The following is a 20825-nucleotide window of genomic DNA, read 5'->3' on the forward strand; positions in this document are numbered from 1 at the left end:
GCATTTTAGTTTTTGGTGTGCAACTGATTTCATCACTTGACTCAGTTTTTTTCAGTGATTTGGTAATTCAGTAGTTTAGTGAGTAACTCAGTAATTCCATCAATAGGCTCATCTATGGTTCTCTCTCCTCAATCATAAAGTTGGAGGCCTCCTCTCGAAATTAGTTCTAGTTTAGAGATATAGTATGGAAACAGACCCTACGGTCCACCGAGCCTACAGTATCATAGAAAAATGGAAAATAGGTGCAGGAGGAGGCCATTCGGCCCTTCGAGCCAGCACCGCCATTCATTGTGATCATGGCTGATCATCCCCAATCGATAACCCGTGCCTGCCTTCTCCCCATATCCCTTGATGCCACTAGCCCCTAGAGCTCTATCTAACTTTCTCTTAAATCCATCCAATGATTTGGCTTCCACTGCCCTCTGTGGCAAATTCCACAAATTCACAACTCTCTTTGGTTAAAAGGTTTATTCTCCCCTCAGTTTTAAATGGCCTCCCCTTTATTCTAAGACTGTGGCCCCTGGTTCTGAACTCGCCCAACATTGGGAACATTTTTCCTGCATCTGCATCATATCGATCACACATTCACACCAGTTCTACTGTACAAGACGTTGGTGAGACCACATTTAGAATATTGTGTTCAGTTCTGGGCACCATGATGCAGGGAAGATATTGTCAAGCTTGAAAGGGTTCAGAAAAGATTTACGAGGATGTTGCCAGGACTAGAGGGTGTGAGCTATAGGGAGAGGTTGAGTAGGCTGGGTCTCTATTCCATGGAGCACAGGAGGATGAGGGGTGATCTTGTAGAGGTGTATAAAATCATGAGAGGAATAGATTGGGTGGATCCACAGTCTTTTACCCAGAGTAGGGGACCAGAGGACATTGGTTCAAGGTGAAGGGGAAAAGATTTAATAGGAATCCGAGGGGTAACTTTTTCACGCAGAGGGTGGTGGGCGTATGGAACAGCTGCCAGAGGAGGTAGTTGAGGCTGGGACTATCCCATTGTTTAAGAAACAGTTGGATAGGTACATGGATAGGATAGGTTTGGAGGGTTATGGACCAAGTGCAGGCAAGTGGGACTAGGGTAGTTGGGACATTGTTGGCCGGTGTGGGCAAGTTGGGCCGAAGGGCCTGCTTCCACACTGTATCACTCTATGACTGTATGTTATCCCACTGCCTCATCCACTCCCTGCACACCTACATACTAGGTAGAAACAAGAAACTGTGGATGCTGGTTTACCAAGGAAAGACACAACAGTGTATTGATTTTGATTTATTATGGTCACCTGCGCCACGATACGGTGGAAAAACGTTGCTAAGCGTGGTGTCCAGGTAAATCCTACCATATAAATGTATTATAAAATCACCATGAATACAACAGATATGCAAGAAAGGAAAGAAAACAGCGCAGAATATAATGTTACAGCCGCAGAAAAAGTGCAGATTAAAAAACTACAAGGGCCACAATGAGGTGGATTGGAAGAATGGAAATACATCCTTAGCTTATGAGAGGTGCGTTCAAGAGTCTGATACCAGCAGGAAAGAAGCTGTTTGTGAATCAGGAGGTACGTGTTGCCAAGTTTTTGTATAATCAGGGCAGGCAAGAAGTGAGGTTGACCAGGGTGTGAGTGATCCTTGATCATGTTGGGTGCTTTCCCAAGACAGCGTGAAACGTAGCTGGAGTGAAGTGTGGTATTGCATGGTGGTTGATGTAGCTACTACTTTGCACCAGTGAAATATAGGTGCATCTTATGTGTGTGGGCATGGGTGCAAAGGTATGGATCAGGTGCAGGCAGAGGGGAGTCGTTTAACCTGGCACAGACATTGTGGACTGATGGGAATGTTCCTTTACTGTTCTGCTCTATATTCTATGTTCTGTGTTCTAGAATGAATGAATAAGTTTACTGGCCAAGTATGTGCACATACAAGGAATGTGCCTTGGTGCTCCGCTCGCAAGTAACAACACGAACATACAGTAAACAATTTAGAATAAAGCATAAAACATTAAGAATACAACATTACGGTTTAAACATGTGAGTGAAATAAACCAGAGCAAAAAGAGACTACAGACTTTTGGTTATTGAGTAGAGCTAGTACTTGCGGAAAAAAGCTGTTTTTATGTCTGGCTGTGGCTGCTTTGACAGTCCGGAGTTGGCTTCCAGAGGGAAGTGCTTCAAAGAGTTTGTGGCCAGAGTGAGAGGGGTCAGAGATGATCTTGCCCGCTCGCTTCCTGGCCCTTGCAGTGTACAGTTTGTCAATGGGGGGGGGGGAAGGTTGCAGCCAACAACATTCTCAGCTGTGCGAACGATTTGCTGCAGCCTCCGGATGTCGTGCTTGGTGTCTGAGCCAAACCAGACCAAGGTGAGGACAGACTCTACGATGGCAGTATAGAATTGGACCATCATTGCGTGTGGAAGATTGTGTTTCCTCAGAAGCACATCCTCTGTTGGGCCTTTTTGACTGTGGAGTCGATGGTGGCCCCCCGTTTAAGCACAAGATCCATGATTCGTTTTATAAAATGCTGATATTGTTCTCATGATCAATTGTACACCTGGATTCAGTTGCTTAGTTCATAAAAGAATTACATGCTTTGGAATCAATGTTCAAGGCTTAGATGTTATATCTGATGGATTGGATGGGGCCATGTTTATTTAAATGCCTTAATATCAGACTGAGTGTAAACCTACTAAATCATGCTCAGGTCATGGAAGGTAACCTGCTTCTCATTGTGGTTCACATTTATTGAATAATGCTTAGGAATCTTTTTAATTTAAATCGTCTGTCAAAAATGGCATCTCTGGCAATACAAAGCTCCTCTGGAGTTGCACTGAAATGTGATCACAGGGTCAGCCTGCCTATTGTTAAAGTTTCACAATGGGCATGTTGGTAAGGCTACACTATGTATTATGTTCAGTCTTGGCCACCCTGATCTAGGAAAGATGCCATTAAGTTGGACAGTGTGCAGAGAAGATTTTATGAGGACTTTGCCAGGACTTGACTGGCGAGCTGAAGGAAGAGGTTGGGCAGAGCGGGACTTCATTCCTTGAATCATTGAGACTGAGGCGTGATCATCTCGAGGTGTATAAAATCGTGAGGGGACTAAACGAGGTAACGCACACAATCTTTTCCCCAGGGTTGGGGAAAGCAGAACTAGAAGGCATAGGTTTAAGGTGAGAGGGGAAAGACACAATAGGAAACATAGAAACATAGAAAATAGGTGCAGGAGTAGGCCATTCGGCCCTTCGAACCTGCACCGCCATTCAATATGATCATGGCTGATCAACCAGCTCAGTAACCTGTACCTGCCTTCTCTCCATACCCCCTGATCTCTTTAGCCACAAGGGCCACATGAACCTGAGGGGCAAAATTTTCATGCAAAGGTGGTGGGTATATGGAACAAGCTGCCAGAAAAAGTGATTGATCCCGGTACAATAATAACATTTAAAAGACATTTCCACAGAGACATAGATTGGAGAGGTTTAGACAGACAAGGGTCAAATGCGGGGAAACTGGGACTAGCCAAGATGGTCGGAATGAACAAGTTGGGTTGTAAGGCCTGTTTCCGTGCTCTGACTCTATGAGTTAAACCAGCCATACACTTCACCACCCCCACCTTCCAGCTCATTATATTACTGAATTTTTTCCTTGTACCATTTTTCACTGCACACTAATTCTCTGCTGGCAGAGACACAAGTCAGCAAGATTAAATTTCTTGATGTCAGTTTGCCACAATGGTTTATTTGTTAAAGAAACCCCAGCACACACAGAGGCAAGGTCTGCAACTCTGGGAAAGTATTATTGTAGACATATTGATATAGATAGCCGAAAATTGGAACTTGCTGCCCTGATATTTTAGAAGGCCATGCAAATCTGGCACGCATCCAAGTCTGGCTCAGATAAGATCTGCCGCTCTTTTCCTTTTCCTCAGAATGGTAAATAAAAGACCAAAGGACCTTAAAAAGTTTGGAAAAACAATCTTTTCATTAGACTTGTACATTGCTTGCCATCTGACAGAAGCGCACTTACTCGTTGTGGCAGAAAGTGCGGGTTTAATTCATCTTGCTCTTTGAAGAAAATTAAAACAGCGAGCTAGTTATTAACTATTTGCAACAGAAATGTTTGCCCGTTCGGAATCAGCAGGAATTCTTTGACACAATTGCAGCTTGATGAGTCTGCACCAAGTTTAGTCACAATTTAGAGAGCAGAGTCACGGCAGAAAGTTGTCTACTGACCCTGAGAAAATTACATGAGAATTAAAGCAAACTAGGCACACCGTGCAGAAAGGAGAACATGCAAACTCCACACAGAAAGCCTCCGACTTATTTGCAAATTGTCTTCAAACTCTTGGCACCAGAAAGATGGTAATAGCAAGAGTTTTGAAAACTCTGGTGGAACAACTTATTTATTGCCAAGCTGGTCGCCATTGGGAAAGGGAAACAGCATGGATCCAGTGGCCTCCTTCTCTGCTGTGTTACTTTGCCAATGATATAAATGTGGATTGTCATTATTCATATGGAACGAGCTGCCTGAGGAAGTAGTTGAGGTGGGTACAATAATAATATTTAAAAGAAGCTCATGGTATTGGGGGTAGGGTGTTGACATGGATAGAGAATTGGTTGGCTGACAGGAAACAAAGAGTAGGAATAAACGGGTCCTTCTCAGAACGGCAGGCAGTGGCGAGTGGAGTGCCCCAGAGAGTTGTAAATGTGTGGAATTCTCTGCCACAGAGGGCAGTGGAGGCCAATTCACTGGATGAATTTAAAAGAGAGTTAGATAGAGCTCTAGGGGCTAGTGGAATCAAGGGATATGGGGAAAAGGCAGGCACGGGTTACTGATTGCGGATGATCAGCCATGATCGCAATGAATGGCGGTGCTGGCTCGAAGGGCCAAATGGCCTCCTCCTGCACCTATTTTCTATGTTTTTATTAATGGTCTCCAGACACTCCCATGTCTGTACATCTGATGTGTGGGCAGGTATCTCTAGAGTTTGTTCTTCACCACCGCGTTCTTTCTCTTTCCTCCAGCGAGCCGCCAAAGTGTGGAGATCAGAGCCAATTATGCACGAGTCCTAAAGCAATATGGGCAGCATGCCACCAACATCGTTGTCAGACCAAAAACCAACCTCAAAGTACAGGTATGAAGTTTCTGTCGCAAAAACCCACTGATCTGAAAGCAGGTTTTATTTTTTTGAATTGCTTGCAGCGTTAGGAATGGAAGCATTTTCAAATGTACCTACTTATGCTTTAACATTTATACACACCAGCCAGCTATTTATAAGAAAATAACTGCAGATGCTGGTACAAATCGATTTATTCACAAAATGCTGGAGTAACTCAGCAGGTCAGGCAGCATCTCGGGAGAGAAGGAATGGTCTCGACCCGAAACGTCACCCATTCCTTCTCTCCCGAGATGCTGCCTGACCTGCTGAGTTACTCCAGCATTTTGTGAATAAGCCAGCTATTTATTTTCCGTTAAAGGACCCAGGTGTAAAAGTCATTCCTGACACTTTGGTTCACATATACTCAGCCTGCCTACACGACATCTTGGAGACTTAGACAATATATTGATTTTGATTCAAGCTGTTACACAGGTTTAGTTTTGGAATGCAGATGCTCCTCGACTTACGATGCTTCAACTTACGATGGTGCAAAAGCCATACACATTCAGTAGAAACCGTGCTCCAATTATGCATTTTGATCTTTTTCCGGGCTAGCGATTCTGTTTTTCACTTTCAGTACAGTTCAGTTCAGGAGGAGAGGGGGAGGGGGGGAGGGTTAGGGGAGGAGGAGAGGGTGCTGCACCAATGCAGGAGAGGTTTGGGCCCAACGGGTCCACTTGGTCTAGTCTCCTTTAAACTTTGCCTCTCTCAGTTTAAAGCTATGCACTCTAGTCTTTGGGCTGGGATAAAAGGTTCTGAACATCCACCCCACCTGTGCCTCATATCTATCTACACACTGGAACTCTCGTTTGTTTGTTTGTTTGTTCCCGAACTACAGTCAAAACGGTACACGATAGCGCGACAATGTCAGGCCCACCTTACTCACCATCGTCCCTTTGGAGCCAATGGAAGAGGTTTCATTGAAATGGGTGTTATATTTTTTAAGTTATTCACGTTTTAAAGTTTAAATCCAAGGGAGGGAGGATAAGGGGGGGTTGAGGGGGATGGGGGAGGGGAAGGGGAGAGGGAAAGAAGGGATGGGGAAGGGGAGAGAGGGGGAGGGGGGCGGGGAGGGGGGGAGGAGAGGGTACTGTAGCAATGCAGGAGAGGTTTGGGCCCAACGGGTCCACTTGGTCTAGTAATTTTATACACTTCTGTCAGGTCTCTCCTTACCTTCTGACACTCCAGAGAAAATATTCCAAGTTTGTCCGACCTCTCCTGAGAGCTCATCTCTCTAATTCTAACCTTGTTTGGCTTCAAATGAAGTCATGGAGACCAGAGCTCTCCTTGCTGTTCTCCAAACATTTACATTTCTAGCCTTTGGGAGCTTTCACTGTACATGTACCCAGTTAAAATTCCAGCCAGATAGTTTTGTACTCTAGAAACATATTGTGCACTTGACCCACAAAAAATTACTGTCAAACAAATCAAATAATTGTTTTTATGATGCTGATGTATGAACCGGGACAACTTGAAGGTCACAACTGCTCCTGATTCAATGGTTGTTTTGTTGCACCAAGGTACTGTGAAATACAACTGCTTGCATGTAGATCAGTGAGATTATGGCCTTGCATTAGGACCACCCCTGATTAAGTACCCCCTGCACAGAAACAGCCCAACCAACCTCTCCCTATAGATAGCCCAGCTCCCAAATCCTGGCCAAGGTTCACCAGGGTGTTGCCAGGACTCTCGGGAGAGGTTGAGCAGGCTAGGACTCTATTCCCTGGAGCGCAGGAGGACGAGGAGTGATCTTATAAAGATGTACAAAATCATGAGAGGAATAGATCGGGTAGACGCACAGAGTCTCTTGGCCAGAGCAGGGGAATCAAGAACAAGAGGACATGGGTTTAAGGTGAGCGGGGAAAGATTTAATAGGAACCCGAGGGGTAACTTTTTCACACAAACCTGCCTTATCCGTGTACCTGTCCAAATGTTTCTTAAAAGTTGCATTAGTCCCTGCCTCAATTACCTCCTCCAGCAGCTCATTCCATACACCCACCATGTGGTGCTGGAGGAGGTAGTTGAGGCAGGGACTATCGCAACTTTTAAGAAACATTTAGACAGGTACATGGATAGGACAGGTTTAGTGGGATATGGGCCAAACACTGGCAGGTGGGACTAGTGTGGATGGGACATGTTGGGCGGTGTGGGCAAGTTGGGGCAAAGGGCCTGTTTATATGCTGTATGAAACTACAAGGCCATGTGCAATAATTGCCAGATTTGGGCACCATTTTGCACAGTCGGAGCTGTAGCTGAACATAAAGGATACACTGCACCCCTCCTCTCATTCACATCACCAGGAAGCCACCCTTCTCTCCTCTCCAGGCCTTCAGCTTTCGTGCCCTGAAGTCAGCCTCCTGTAAAGTGTGTAAGGAGGAACTGCAGATGCTGCTTTACACCGAAGACAGACACAAAATGCTGGAGTAACTCAGCATCTCTGGAGAGAAGGAATGGGTGACGTTTTAGGTCGAGACCCTTCTTCAGACAGTCAGGGGAAAAGGGGAACGATAGATATGGACAGATATAAAAGGTATCTATAGATATCTATATATAGATATAAAATCTATCTATATAACGAGAGATATGGACAGATATAGAGAGATAAAAAATAAATAAATGAAAGATGTGCAAAAAAATGACGATGATCAAGGAAACAGTCCATTGTTAGCTGTGGGCCAGGTGAAAACAAGTCATACAAAGTATTGCCTGGGGATTTTTTCTCTCCTCTGGAGTGTGGAGACAGAGCCTTGGTTTAAGGTTGTGTAGGAAAATAACTGCAGATGCTGGTACAAATCGAAAGTATCACAAAATGCTGGAGTAACTCAGCAGGTCAGGCAGCATCTAGGAGAGAAGGAATGGGAGACCCTTCTTCAGACTGATGTACTTCAGACTGATCCTTCAGTCTGAAGAAGGGTCTCGAACCCGAAACGTCACCCGTTCCCTCTCTCCTAGATGCTGCCTGACCTGCTGAGTTACTCCAGCATTTTGGGATACTTGGTTTAAGGTTCATCTGTAAGTGGCACTCTGGCAGAGCAGCATGGGCAGCAATGGCATTGAAGAGCTGCAGTGAACCTGATGCATTGGCGAAGCAGAGACAACTTTACCCAGTTATTCTTCTGATCATCTGTTCAACGGCGGTGACCCATCAAGAGAAACTCAAATGCAAAGTGTTATTTTTTTCAGCAGCTGTGTTTTGATAGACTTCTTGGTTTTTTTTACACACATAGTCTGAGGCTCCCAGTCCATTTCTGGCCCTTCACCCAAGCAGAGATATTAATGAATGAACAAGACAGGTGAGTAGCAAATTACAATAAATCTTCTGCCTTAATTATGTCCTAATGAAACTGTTAGTGCTTTCATCTGCCATTAATCAGATACAACAATTATGTTTCCCAGCATGTTATAATTGAGGGTTTGGAAAAATGCCTGGTTATTGTCACAGAGACATACAGCACGGAATCAGTCCCTTTGGCCCAGCATGTCCAGGCTAATCTTCGAGCACCTGTCTACACGCATCCCAATTTAACTCTCACATCCCCATCAATGAGGGGGGCCCTCATGGAAACGTACAAAATAGTGAGCGGCCTGGATGGAGTGGATGTGGAGAGGAAGTTTCCACTATTGGGAGAGTCTTGGACCAGAGGGCACAGCCTCAGAATTAAAGGACGTTCTTTTAGGAAGTTGATGAGGAGAAATTTCTTTAGTCAGAGGGTGGTGAATGAATCTGTGGAATTCTTTGCCACAGAAGGCTGTAAGAAGCCAAGTCATTGGATATTTTTAAGGCAGATTCTTGATTAGTCCGGGTGTCAGAAGTTATGGGGAGAAGGCAGGAGAATGGGGTTACGAGGGAGAGATAGATTAGCCATGATTGAATGGTGGAGTAGACTTGATGGGCCGAATGGCTTAACTCTACTCCTATTCCATGTGGCCTGATGACCTTAATGACTCTCCTCCTGCGACCTACTGATTCTCCTGCCACCATTTCACACTCGGGACAATTTGCAACGGTCAATCAACCTGCACATCTTTGGGACATGGGAGGAAACCGGAGCACCTGGGAGAACATAGTCATAGTGAGAGCATGCAAACTCCACATAGACAGGCTAATGTATGAACCTTCATTTTTGTCGTTTGCAAGTTTACTAACCCCCTCTTGCAACGAGACCTGCACAACAACGTTCAGGTATGGATTGAATTGTGGCAAGAATATCACGGTACAAATGTCAAACTGCTATCATGTCCATGAAGAAGAGTTTCAAAAGCTCAATTTGCCATTCACTGGTTTTGCTGAATCCAACATTTCCGCCGGAACATTACGATGGCCATCCCTGTCCATGGTCTGGGTACTCTGTGATAAGCTGCTATGATCTACAGGATGCACTGCAGCACATCCATCTTTCTTTCATAGAATACCCCAAACCCTAGACTTCCACCACTCAGGACACATGAAGTAGGCGTCTGAGAATACCCCAGTACCTCAAGTTGCCCATTCTCCATTTATGAAAATGTACCCCCAATACTTCCCCACTGATGAGTCAAGATCATTAAACTCCCTAACAGGGCGGTTAAAATCATTGCCTTGTGGATTTCTCAATCACAATCGTAATTTTATTAGCCAAGTATGTTTTGCAACATACAAGGAATTTGGTTTGATGTACAGTATTCCCACAAATAGCAACAAGACACACAACTATATAAAATTTGACATAAGCATCCACCACAGTGGCTACACCACATTCCTCACTGTGATGGAAGGCAATAACGTCTTATGTTCTTTCCTCCTTTTCTCCCGCGGACGGGGGAGTGAAACCATCCGCAGTCGGGGCGGTCGAAGCTCCCGCAGCCGGCGATCAAAGCTCCTCGCAATCGGCTTGGAGCTCCCGTAGTCGGTCCCTAACCGGGGACCGCAAGCTCCACGATGTTAAGTCCGCAGGCTCCCGCGGTTGGAGCTCCCAAACACGATCCCCAGCGAGAGGCCGCCAGCTCCTCAATGTTAGGTCGCAGTGCGGACGGAGATTCGATACAGAAAAAAGCCGCATCTCCATCGGGGAAAGAGATACAAAACATTTCCCCCACCCCCCACATTTACTGCCTTATTGGAGACCATTAGGGATGGGCACTATACTGGCCTTGTTCAATCTTTCATCCCATAAGAGAACACATCAATACCCCTACTTTCCCAAACAACTGGTACATAGAACATGAATTCCCTCTCTCTCTCTCCGTCTGTCCCCCACTGTAAACGTCCTGCTAGTTTTACTGTTTGTATCTCCTCGTTCTCACCTCTTCCACACCATTGTGGGCTCCACATTTCCTGGGTCATTGGTACCAGCTCTGATCTGTTCTGTTCCTTTTCATACCTCTTGTTTCCATCCCCCCTGACTCTCAGTCTGGATAAGGGTCTCGACCCAAAACTTCACCTTTTCCTTCTCTCCAGAGATGCTGCCTGACCCGCTGAGTTACTCCAGCACTCTGTGAAACGTCACCTATCCATGTTCTCCACAGATGCTGCCTGACCCGCTGAGTTACTCCAGCACTCTGTGAAACGTCACCTATCCATGTTCTCCACAGATGCTGCCTGACCCGCTGAGTTACTCCAGCACTCTGTGAAACGTCACCTATCCATGTTCTCCACAGATGCTGTCTGACCCGCTGAGTTACTCCAGCACTCTGTATCTATCTTCTTACGTGTCAAGTCAAGTTTTGTTTATTGTCACACGCACAAATACGGGTGAGGTACAAGTACAATGAAAGTCTTGCTCACCGGCACTTAGACAACAGCCAAAAACATAAATCATACATACAATTTGGTGAAATTAAAAATGCTGCGTAAAAGTCAAGACATTAATGCAAAACACAATAGAAAATAAGTCCCTGATGGATGAAGCAGTATAACACAGGGACAGACCTATCAGCCCACGATGTCTGTGCCAAACATGATGGCAAATTAAACTAAACTCCTCTGCCGATAGGTGTTCTGTGTCCCTCCATTCCCCACATGTCCACGTGCCTATCTACAAGCCTCTTAAAGACAACTACTGTATCTGCTTCCACCACCACCACTGGCAGCGTGCTCCTCCATTATTTTCTGATGTTTCCAGAGTTCATTATCCAAAACGCCAATGGACCTTTCACTGGCATTTCTAGTCCGACCACAGCAGACATATCTGCAAGCACCTCCGGTTCATATTCCTTCTCTGCCGAGATAATATTTTCATTTGCCATAAAATAAAAGTCCCAACCGTGTCCTCCGTAATGGGAATGAATTTACTTCAAATGCCTCTCATGTAACCCTGTTCCAAACAGTAATTCGATTTTCCGATCTTTCTGATTGCAGTGAAGATTTCGGGGTCAATCTGATGCAATTCTGAGCACCCAGAAGTTCCTGACAGGAAAATGGACTTGTCAAATTGCAGTGGATTCTTGTCATCACCGTTTTCAATTTCCCTCTAACACATCATCTTCAAAGTGCCACCTGAAAAGAACTAAGCACTCCAGAGAAACACTGAACAGTCAACTGCTTGGCAACGAAACACTTTGAAAGAAAAATCTGCTGCCCCATCGTTGGCTAGTTTAGTAAATATTTGCATTGTGGAGCAGAATCTGCAAAGATCAGTTTAGTGAGACAATGAACCGCAATGTGTAAGATTTGGTTAGACTTCATTAAAAAAATAACTAGGAATCTAATCAGAAGGAAAAGCAATATAAAATGATCATTTCTGTCTAATAAAGAAAGTCATGCCAAGTCAAGTCAAGTTGATCACCACCTGCCCAAATACAGTGAGTAGCAAGGACAATGAAACTCTTTGTGGGCACGAAGGAACTGCAGTTGCTGGTTTATACCGAAGATAGACGCAAAACTCAGCAGGTCAGGTAGTGTCCCTGGAGAAAAGGAATAGGTGACGTTTCGGGTCAGAACCCACCCCAAACGTCACCTATTCCCTTTACTCCAGAAATGCTGCATGACTTGCTGAGTTACTCCAGCCTTTTGTGTCTGTCTTCATGATGGAAATCTTGCTTGCAGCAGCATCAGAGGCACATGCACCCAGCCAACTCACAAATATATAAATTGTTCATTAATTAGATATAAATTCTACAAGGCTTAGTTTTAATTTTAGTTTTAGTTTTAGAGATACAGCGCGGAAACAGGCCCTTTGGCCCAGTCCGCACCGACCAGCGATCCCCGCACATTAGCACTATCCTACACACACTCGGGACAATTTACACTTCTACCACGTCTTTGGAGTGTGGAAGGAAACCAAAGATCTCAGAGGAAAAACCCACGTGGTCACGGGGAGAATGTATAGACTCTCCATATAGACAGCACGCGTAATCTGGATCGAACCTGGGTCTCTGGTGCTGGAAGTGCTGGAAGGCAGCAGTTCTAACACTGCGCCACCGTGCTGCCCTTAAAGGCAGTGAAAATAAAAAAGACTGCAGGCTTATGTATCTCCAGCCTAATAACAACTAGAAGAGGGCGTAGCCCAGATGGTGGCGATCTGAATGATAGATGCTGCCAGCTTGAGGAGGTGCCTCAGATAGATGCTTTTGATGGTGTTGAAGGAGGGGAGGGGGGAAAGGGGCGATTAAGGGGTCTCATGGATTTATTGATTAGATATAAATTCTACACACGCAGTGAAAAGAAAAAGATTCTCAGTCTGAAGAAGGGACTTGACCCGAAAAGTCATCTATTCCTTCTCTCCAGAGATGCTGCCTGACCCGCTGAGTTACTCCAGTATGTTGTGTCCATCTTCGGTGTACACCAGCACCTGCAGTTCCTTCCTACGCAGCTATCTGACAACTCTCCAAGTCTCTGATTCTGCATCCATGATTATTACCACTCCAGCAATGGCATTCTTGTTATTGAGGGAGTGCAGCGTAGGTTCACGAGGTTAATTCCCGGGATGGCGGGACTGTCATAAGTTGAAAGAATGGGCTTGTATACACTGGAATTTAGAAGGATGAGAGGGAATCTTATTGAAACATATAAGATTATTCAGGGATTGGACACTAGAGGCAGGAAACATGTTCCCGATGTTGGGGGAGTCCAAAACAAGGGGTCACAGTGAATGGCGGTGCTAGCGCGAAGGGCCAAATGGCCTACTCCAGCACCTATTGTCTATTGTTTATAATTGCCATCCACTGCCTGGAACCCTAATGTCTGGAACCCTAATGTCTGGAATCCCCTCTATATCCAACCTTCTCTCTCTTAAAACCAAATCCTTTGAACAAGTATCTGTTAAATTGATATCTCAGGAGGTGATTTGAGATCAAATTTTCCCAGCCTCTGAAGTTTACTTTACCTTAGAGATACAGCATGGAAACAGGCCCTTCGGCCCACCGTGTCAGTGCCAACCAGCGATCCCCGTAAACTAGAACTATCCCACACTCTAGGGACAATTGACAATTTTTACCAAAGCCAAATTATCCTACAAACCTGTACATCTTTGCAGTGTGAGAGGGAACATGAGCACCCGGGGAAATCGCACATGGTCACGGGGAGAACGTACAAACTCCGTGCAGACAGCACCTGTGGTCAGGATCGAACCCGGGTCTCTGGTGCTGTAAGGCAGCAACTCTACCGCTGCGCCACCGTGTCGCCAGCCTTGGAGTGTCACGCCTGAAGACTCTTGGAATGTTTTATTTCATTAACGCTGCTACAGAAATGCAAGATGCTCCATGTGAAAACAGGCCCCAGATTCAGAGCATTAAGGAGGGGGTGATGGGGAGTGAAACAATCATCTCGCAGGACCTACTGCAAATATAAAAGTCACGACGAATCTTTAACAACTCCATAGCCATCACTCGAGTTAAACGGCAAACTTCAAAGCTCAATGGCATGTTTAGATTTCACCATAAAAACTCAGCCCAAGAAAGGTTATGTGTACCTTAATTACAGACTAACTTCATTACAGCTTCATACTCAAAAGTTAAAATCTAAATTTGTTTATTTTAGACCGAGCCATCTGCACTTAAACATAAATAGAAAGCTTTTAAGAAACCTTTGCAACTGGGTTTTGTTTAACTAGACAGGGCTGATACTGAAGTGCGGGATGTCATGAGGGCTGGAAGATGGCAGGTCACATGAGCAAGCAGCTTAGAAAGACAGTTTCACAGCTGGATAACCTGTACTGCTCCTTAGAGTTGGCAAAAAAGACATTGACAATAGACAATAGACAATAGACAATAGGTGCAGGAGTAGGCCATTCAGCCCTTCAAGCCAGCACCGCCATTCAATGCGATCATGGCTGATCACTCTCAATCAGTACCCCATTCCTGCCTTCTCCCCATACCCCCTCACTCCGCTATCCTTAAGAGCTCTATCCAGCTCTCTCTTGAAAGCATCCAACGAACTGGCCTCCACTGCCTTCTGAGGCAGAGAATTCCACACCTTCACCACTCTCTGACTGAAAAAGTTCTTCCTCATCTCCGTTCTAAATGGCCTACCCCTTATTCTTAAACTGTGGCTCCTTGTTCTGGACTCCCCCAACATTGGGAACATGTTTCCTGCCTCTAATGTGTCTAATCCCCTAATTATCTTATATGTTTCAATAAGATCCCCCCTCATCCTTCTAAATTCCAGTGTAAACAAGCCTAAGCTTGAAAACGATAGACCAAAGTTATTCCCAACCTGGGGTAAATTTACCCCTCGGGGGTAAGTTTCGCCGACCATTATTATTATTTGAACTTAAAATAATTATGTTAAAAACAGTATTTTTAAATTTCCCCTTTGTCAGTTGCTTTATTAAGGTAGAAGTATAAACTCAAATTACTGAACAAAACAGGGTGGGGGTAAATTTACTTTCGAAAAGTTGCAAAGAGGTAAACGGGACGAGAAAGGTTGGGAACCCCTGCGATAGGCCAACGTAATGAAAGATTCGAAGTTAGACACAAAATGCTGGAGTAACTCAGCGGGTCAGGCAGCATCTCTGGAGAGAAGGAATGGGTGGCGTTTCGGGTCGAGACCTTTCTTCAGACTGATGAGAACCTTCCTCAGTCCATCAGTCTGAACGAGCGTCTCGACCCGAAACATCGCCCATTCCTTCTCTCCAGCGATGCTGAATTACTCCAGCATTTTGCGTCTATCGTCGATTTAAACCAGCATCTGCAGTTCTTTCCTACACGTAATGACAGAATCCTTCGTGGAGCCTCCACCAAGACAAACATGGTTGTGACAACCGAGCTGCTGCTGCTTCTGAGAACCTCGTTGGTATTTTGATTCCACCTGATTAATAGCTCGCTGACTGACCCGAATCAGGTGACTCAAAGTAGTTTAACTGTGCAGACAGCACCCTGGCAGCAGGTCATTGGTACTGAGCACTTAAAAGCTTCAAGGAGAATGTGAAATTGGTCAAGAAATGACCGAGATGGACACGAGCAAAACACAAAAGTGTGAGGAAGTAAACAGGTCGTGCAGCATCTGGGGAGGGGTATGGACAGACACGGACACCTTTAGTTGGGTAGGTCAAGGACATGGCTTGACTGGTGATTATTGATCAGTGGATTGAGCACGGTGTGGGCAGGGCTTGCTTTGGCTCGCTCCCAATGGTTGGCAGAAGATCACACTGGGAGCATCACGACATGGGAGGTTCGAATTCCTTTTAGTGGCCAGGACAGGTCTGAAGAAACGTCACCCACTCCTTCTCTCCAGAGATGCTGCCTGTCCTGCTGAGTTACTCCAGCTTTTTGTGTCTATCCCTGTAACCCATTCTCTCTCTCACACGCACGCACACACACTCACTGGCTCTCCTCCCTCCACCTGCATACTAGGGGCAATCTACACTGGCCAATGAACCTATTTATCCGCACATCTGTGCTCACAGAGAGAACGTGCAAACTCCACACAGCCAGTACCCAGAGGTCAGAGACCAGCCCGGGCCATTGGTGCTGTACGGCAGCAGCACTACCTGCTGCAACAGAGTGCCGACTTCTAGAGGGTTTAACCTCGTGCTTCATTGACACAGCGAGTTTAGGCTTTGAGCAAATGGTAACAAGAGCGGATTGTGTTGAAGTTAGACCTCCCACCACAGTGAAGATCATCTTATTCTGGGCTGTGTGCAATTACCGCCAGCATATATACTCGCTGCGAAATTAGACTCATCACTTTGAGGTTTAACTGGATAATAGTTTACACATGGGCCTCATTAGGTCACCTAGCTATCTATCTTCAGATCAAAGAAACCTCTGATCTACGGCATGTCGTTTTGCGTCTAGCTTCTTATTTTTCTTTTCGCATTAACATTGACGGCAGAATCTTGTTAAATTCTAATCAATGGCTGGATTGATTGAAATCCCATCCCCTCGAATGGATTGTAAACAAACTCTAACCACCAGCGAAGCTCCTGCCACGCTCACATTCCCATGGCTAATGTACAGCACAGTCAGGCGCCTAAAACATTCAGCAACGATCTGCTTTCTCCTCTTCGATAAAGGAGGCACGGTGGTGCAGCGGGTAGAGCTGCTGCCTCACAGCGCCAGAGACCCAGGTTCCATCCTGACTACGGGTGCGGTCTGCACGGAGTTTGTACGTTCTCCCCGTGACCTGCGTGGGTTTTCTCCGGGATCTCCGGTTTCCTCCCACTCTCCAAAGGTGTACAGGTTTGCAGACTAATTGGCTTGGTACAATTGTAAATTGTCCCTCGTGTGTGTAGGATAGTGCGCGGGGAGCGCTGGTCGGCGTGGACTCGGTGGGCTCTGTATCTCTGAATTAAACTAAACTAAAGGTGGTGGAATAGAGTGGGTTCCTGCAGTGCCCTGATCTCCCAGACTCTGGAACATCTGCATCGAGCGATGTACGTTTCACTGTGGACTTCCCGAACACAAGCATGGAATTACTCTCCGAGTTGGCTGGGGAATTTGTGATTCTCATGTGAGGAATCACATTCCCATGTCTTGAACAAAACTCAAAATGCTGGAAGAACTCAGCGGGTCTGGCAACATCCAGGGAAGAAATCGGCTTCTGGTCTTGAGGTTCAGCAGCAAGGTACTCTGAGAATCACTGCACTGAGAGTCAGGGGAGTGGGAGACATCGAGAGATGGAAGGATAAGGTGTGTAATAACTCCAAGTAACCATTGCTTTCCCTCTCTCTCCATCCCTCCCCCATCCTAGTTCTTTAACTTGTTCCACTGTCCTCCTGATTACATTTCTTGTATTCACAAGATGGGCTTGTATTCACTGGAGTTTAGAAGGATGAGAGGGTGATCTTATAGAAACATGTAAAATTATAAAAGGACTGGACAAGCTAGATGCAGGAAACATGTTCCCAATGTTGGTGGAGTCCAGAACCAGGGGCCACAGTCGTAGAATAAAGGGGAGGCCATTTAAAACTGAGGAGAGAAGGAACCTTTACACCCAGAGAGTTGTGAATTTGTGGAATTCTCTGCCGCAGAGGGCAGTGGAGGCCAAATCACTGGATAGATTTAAGGGAGAGTTAGATAGAGCTCTAGGGGCTAGTGGAATCAAGGGATATGGGGAGAAGGCAGGCACGGGTTATTGATTGTAGACGATCAGCCATGATCATAATGAATGGCAGTGCTGGCTCGAAGGGCCGAATGGCCTCCTGCACCTATTTTCTATGTTCACTGATTGTATGCCTCGTTGTCATCTTCCATTCTACATTCCCCTTGATCATCTTCCCCTTTGATCTCTCGTTTTCATACCTTACCCTTCCATATCTCTATGTCTCCCTCTCCCCTGCCTCTCAGTCTGCAGAAGGGTCTCGGCCCGAAACGTCACCCATTCCTTCTCTCCAGAGATGCTGCCTGTCCCGCTGAGTTACTCCAGCATTTTGTGTCTATCTTCGGTGTAAACCAGCGTCTGCAGTTCCTTCCTACACTGATACAATTAATGGAGATTCCAGAATGGTGTCATCTACCCACCTACCCCACCATGTGTGCCAAACTCACATGCTCTCCCACTGAGTGATCCTCAAATCCAATTGGGAGTGGAACGATGGGATTTTCTGTCGTGCCTTGGCTAGAGTTGGAATAGTTTTGGATTGAACTGAGGACCAATGTTAGGCTGGCAACTCGTTTCCACAACCAGCTATGCCAAGAGGGAGATCTTACATCCATCTCTAAACACATTTGTGATGGCTCGATAAACAACAGCGGATTAATCTCCTCAGCTCAATATGTGGGCACATATTTGGGCCCACAGGGTAAGGGAATTTAGAAGGAGTTCATTTGAAGCGTAATGCTTTTATGATGTTCGAGCTGCAAAAGGAAATTAATTATTGACTGTTCACTAAACCAGCTGTTAATCTTTACGGTGAAGAGTTGAAGCGGCAATAAAATGCTTGATGCATGACAGATCCAGTGGGGTTACTACACGCAATTTAAGGCCAGGTAAATTAAAACTATTATTTGATGGAGGTTTTGTATTCATGGAACTGCGAGCCAGTGTGTTCCAACATTGTTCTCTCAGCTCTTGGAGGTGTAGGTTCTGCTTTAGTGCCAGTGGTCCGGACTGTACAGCAGAGAGCTGCCCTCAGGATCCAGCACGAATTGCCTTTTACTTGTTATGTTCTCTCTGCTGGGAGAGAATACAATGAGAAGTGGGGAGCTGTCTGGGCTGCAGGATGTGCATTGTTGTGCAGTCCACACAGTGTGTAGTGACTGCCTTCAGGTATCACTGCCATGCCCGACATCCTCCGTACAGACACTCCTGTGATTTATGATTTATTCCCTCTGCAAAGTATTTCCGTCGATACAGGCCAGAGAATAGCCTCGAACAATCAAACCTCATTAGAACAAAAGGCATCGTTCAGGGGAGTAAAAAAACAAATGAATAATCACTGGGTAATGCTCAAGATATTCATAAAGTGCTGGAGTAACTCAGCGGGTCAGGCAGCATCTGTGGTGAACATGGATAGGTGACGTTTCACAGAGTGCTGGAGTAACTCAGTGGGTCAGGCAGCATCTGTGGAGAACATGGACAGGTGACGTTTCACAGAGTGCTGGAGTAACTCAGCGGGTCAGGCAGCATCTGTGGAGAACATGGATAGGTGACGTTTCACAGAGTGCTGGAGTAACTCAGCGGGTCAGGCAGCATCTGTGGAGGACATGGACAGGTGACGTTTCTGATCGAAACCCTTCTTCAGACTGAGAGTCAGGGGAGGGAGACTGGAGGTATGAAAAGGTTCGGAACAAATCAGAGCCGGCACCAATGACCAAGGAAAGGTGGAGCCCACAATGTTCCATTGTTGGCTGTGAAAGAGGTGATAACGACGGAGTGTCGATACGAACAGTGGAACAAACAGGACGACTGTTGGGGGGGGGGGGGGGGGGGGGGTGGGGGGGGCGGAGAGAGACCACTCAAAACCACTGGGTTGTAAGCTGTCCAAGTGCAACATCAGGTGCTGTTCCTCCCGTGTGCACTTGGCATTGCCCAGGGCACAAATGGGAATGAGGAGCGGAGTTACAATGTTTGGGAGATGGCATTGGCCAAGGCAGACTCAAGCTCAGCAAGTGCTCCAGACTCTGCTTGTGGTGGGTGTACAGAGGACAATTGTAGCCCTCTTTACCCATGCAGGGATGTTGTAGACCTTAGCTTGCATGCAAGATCTCGATACATTGCACATACCTATTGGCATCATGGCAAGCCATCCGAGTCGAGCTGAAGGGGGAGTGCAGCAAGGGTAATGTGTTTCGCACTAGCACTGAGAAGAGCTAATCCATTCCATCCATTCCCCCTGGTTAATGATGTATGTCAATTTGATCCTCTTGGCTGCCTTCCACGCCAGGTTAGATCCTGACTGTCTGTGTGGAGTTTGGATGTTCCTCCAGTGACCACACTGGTTTCCTCCCTCGTCCCAAGGACGCGTGGGTTTGTAGGTTAGACAATAGACAATAGACAATAGACAATAGGTGCAGGAGTAGGCCATTCAGCCCTTCGAGCCAGCACCGCCATTCAATGCGATCATGGCTGATCACTCTCAATCAGTACCCCGTTCCTGCCTTCTCCCCATACCCCCTCACTCCGCTATCCTTAAGAGCTCTATCCAGCTCTCTCTTGGAAGCATCCAACGAACTGGCCTCCACTGCCTTCTGAGGCAGAGAATTCCACACCTTCACCACTCTCTGACTGAAAAAGTTCTTCCTCATCTCCGTTCTAAATGGCCTACCCCTTATTCTTAAACTGTGGCCCCTTGTTCTGGACTCCCCCAACATTGGGAACATGTTTCCTGCCTCTAATGTGTCCAATCCCCTAATTATCTTATATGTTTCAATAAGATCCCCCCTCATCCTTCTAAATTCCAGTGTATACAAGCCTAATTGCTCCAGCCTTTCAACATACGACAGTCCCGCCATTCCGGGAATCAACCTAGTGAACCTACGCTGCACGCCCTCAATAGCAAGAATATCCTTCCTCAAATTTGGAGACCAAAACTGCACACAGTACTCCAGGTGCGGTCTCACTAGGGCCCTGTACAACTGCAGAAGGACCTCTTTGCTCCTATACTCAATTCCGCTTGTTACGAAGGCCAACATTTAATTGGCTTTCTTCACTGCCTGCTGTACCTGCATGCTTCCTTTCAGTGACTGATGCACTAGGACACCCAGATCTCGTTGAACACCCCCCTCTTCCTAACTTGACACCATTCAGATAATAATCTGCCTTTCTATTCTTACTTCCAAAGTGAATAACCTCACACTTATCTACATT

At 46.0% G+C, this 20825-nt stretch overlaps 1 protein-coding gene across 1 annotated transcript in view; it reads left to right on the forward strand.

Annotated features, from left to right (window-relative positions):
* LOC144602149 (doublecortin domain-containing protein 1-like) overlaps window positions 1-11836 on the forward strand; it is a 309816-nt gene extending 297980 nt beyond the window's left edge. The window contains exons 39-41 of the mRNA XM_078414883.1: window positions 5025-5134; window positions 8386-8451; window positions 11496-11836. Of these exons, the coding sequence (XP_078271009.1) occupies window positions 5025-5134; window positions 8386-8442 (167 nt within the window). The 3' untranslated portion in view covers window positions 8443-8451; window positions 11496-11836. The remainder of the gene's footprint in view (window positions 1-5024; window positions 5135-8385; window positions 8452-11495) is intronic.
* The last annotated feature ends 8989 nt before the right edge of the window (window positions 11837-20825 follow it).

Source organism: Rhinoraja longicauda, chromosome 18, assembly GCF_053455715.1.
Source record: "Rhinoraja longicauda isolate Sanriku21f chromosome 18, sRhiLon1.1, whole genome shotgun sequence".
NCBI lineage: Eukaryota > Metazoa > Chordata > Chondrichthyes > Rajiformes > Arhynchobatidae > Rhinoraja > Rhinoraja longicauda.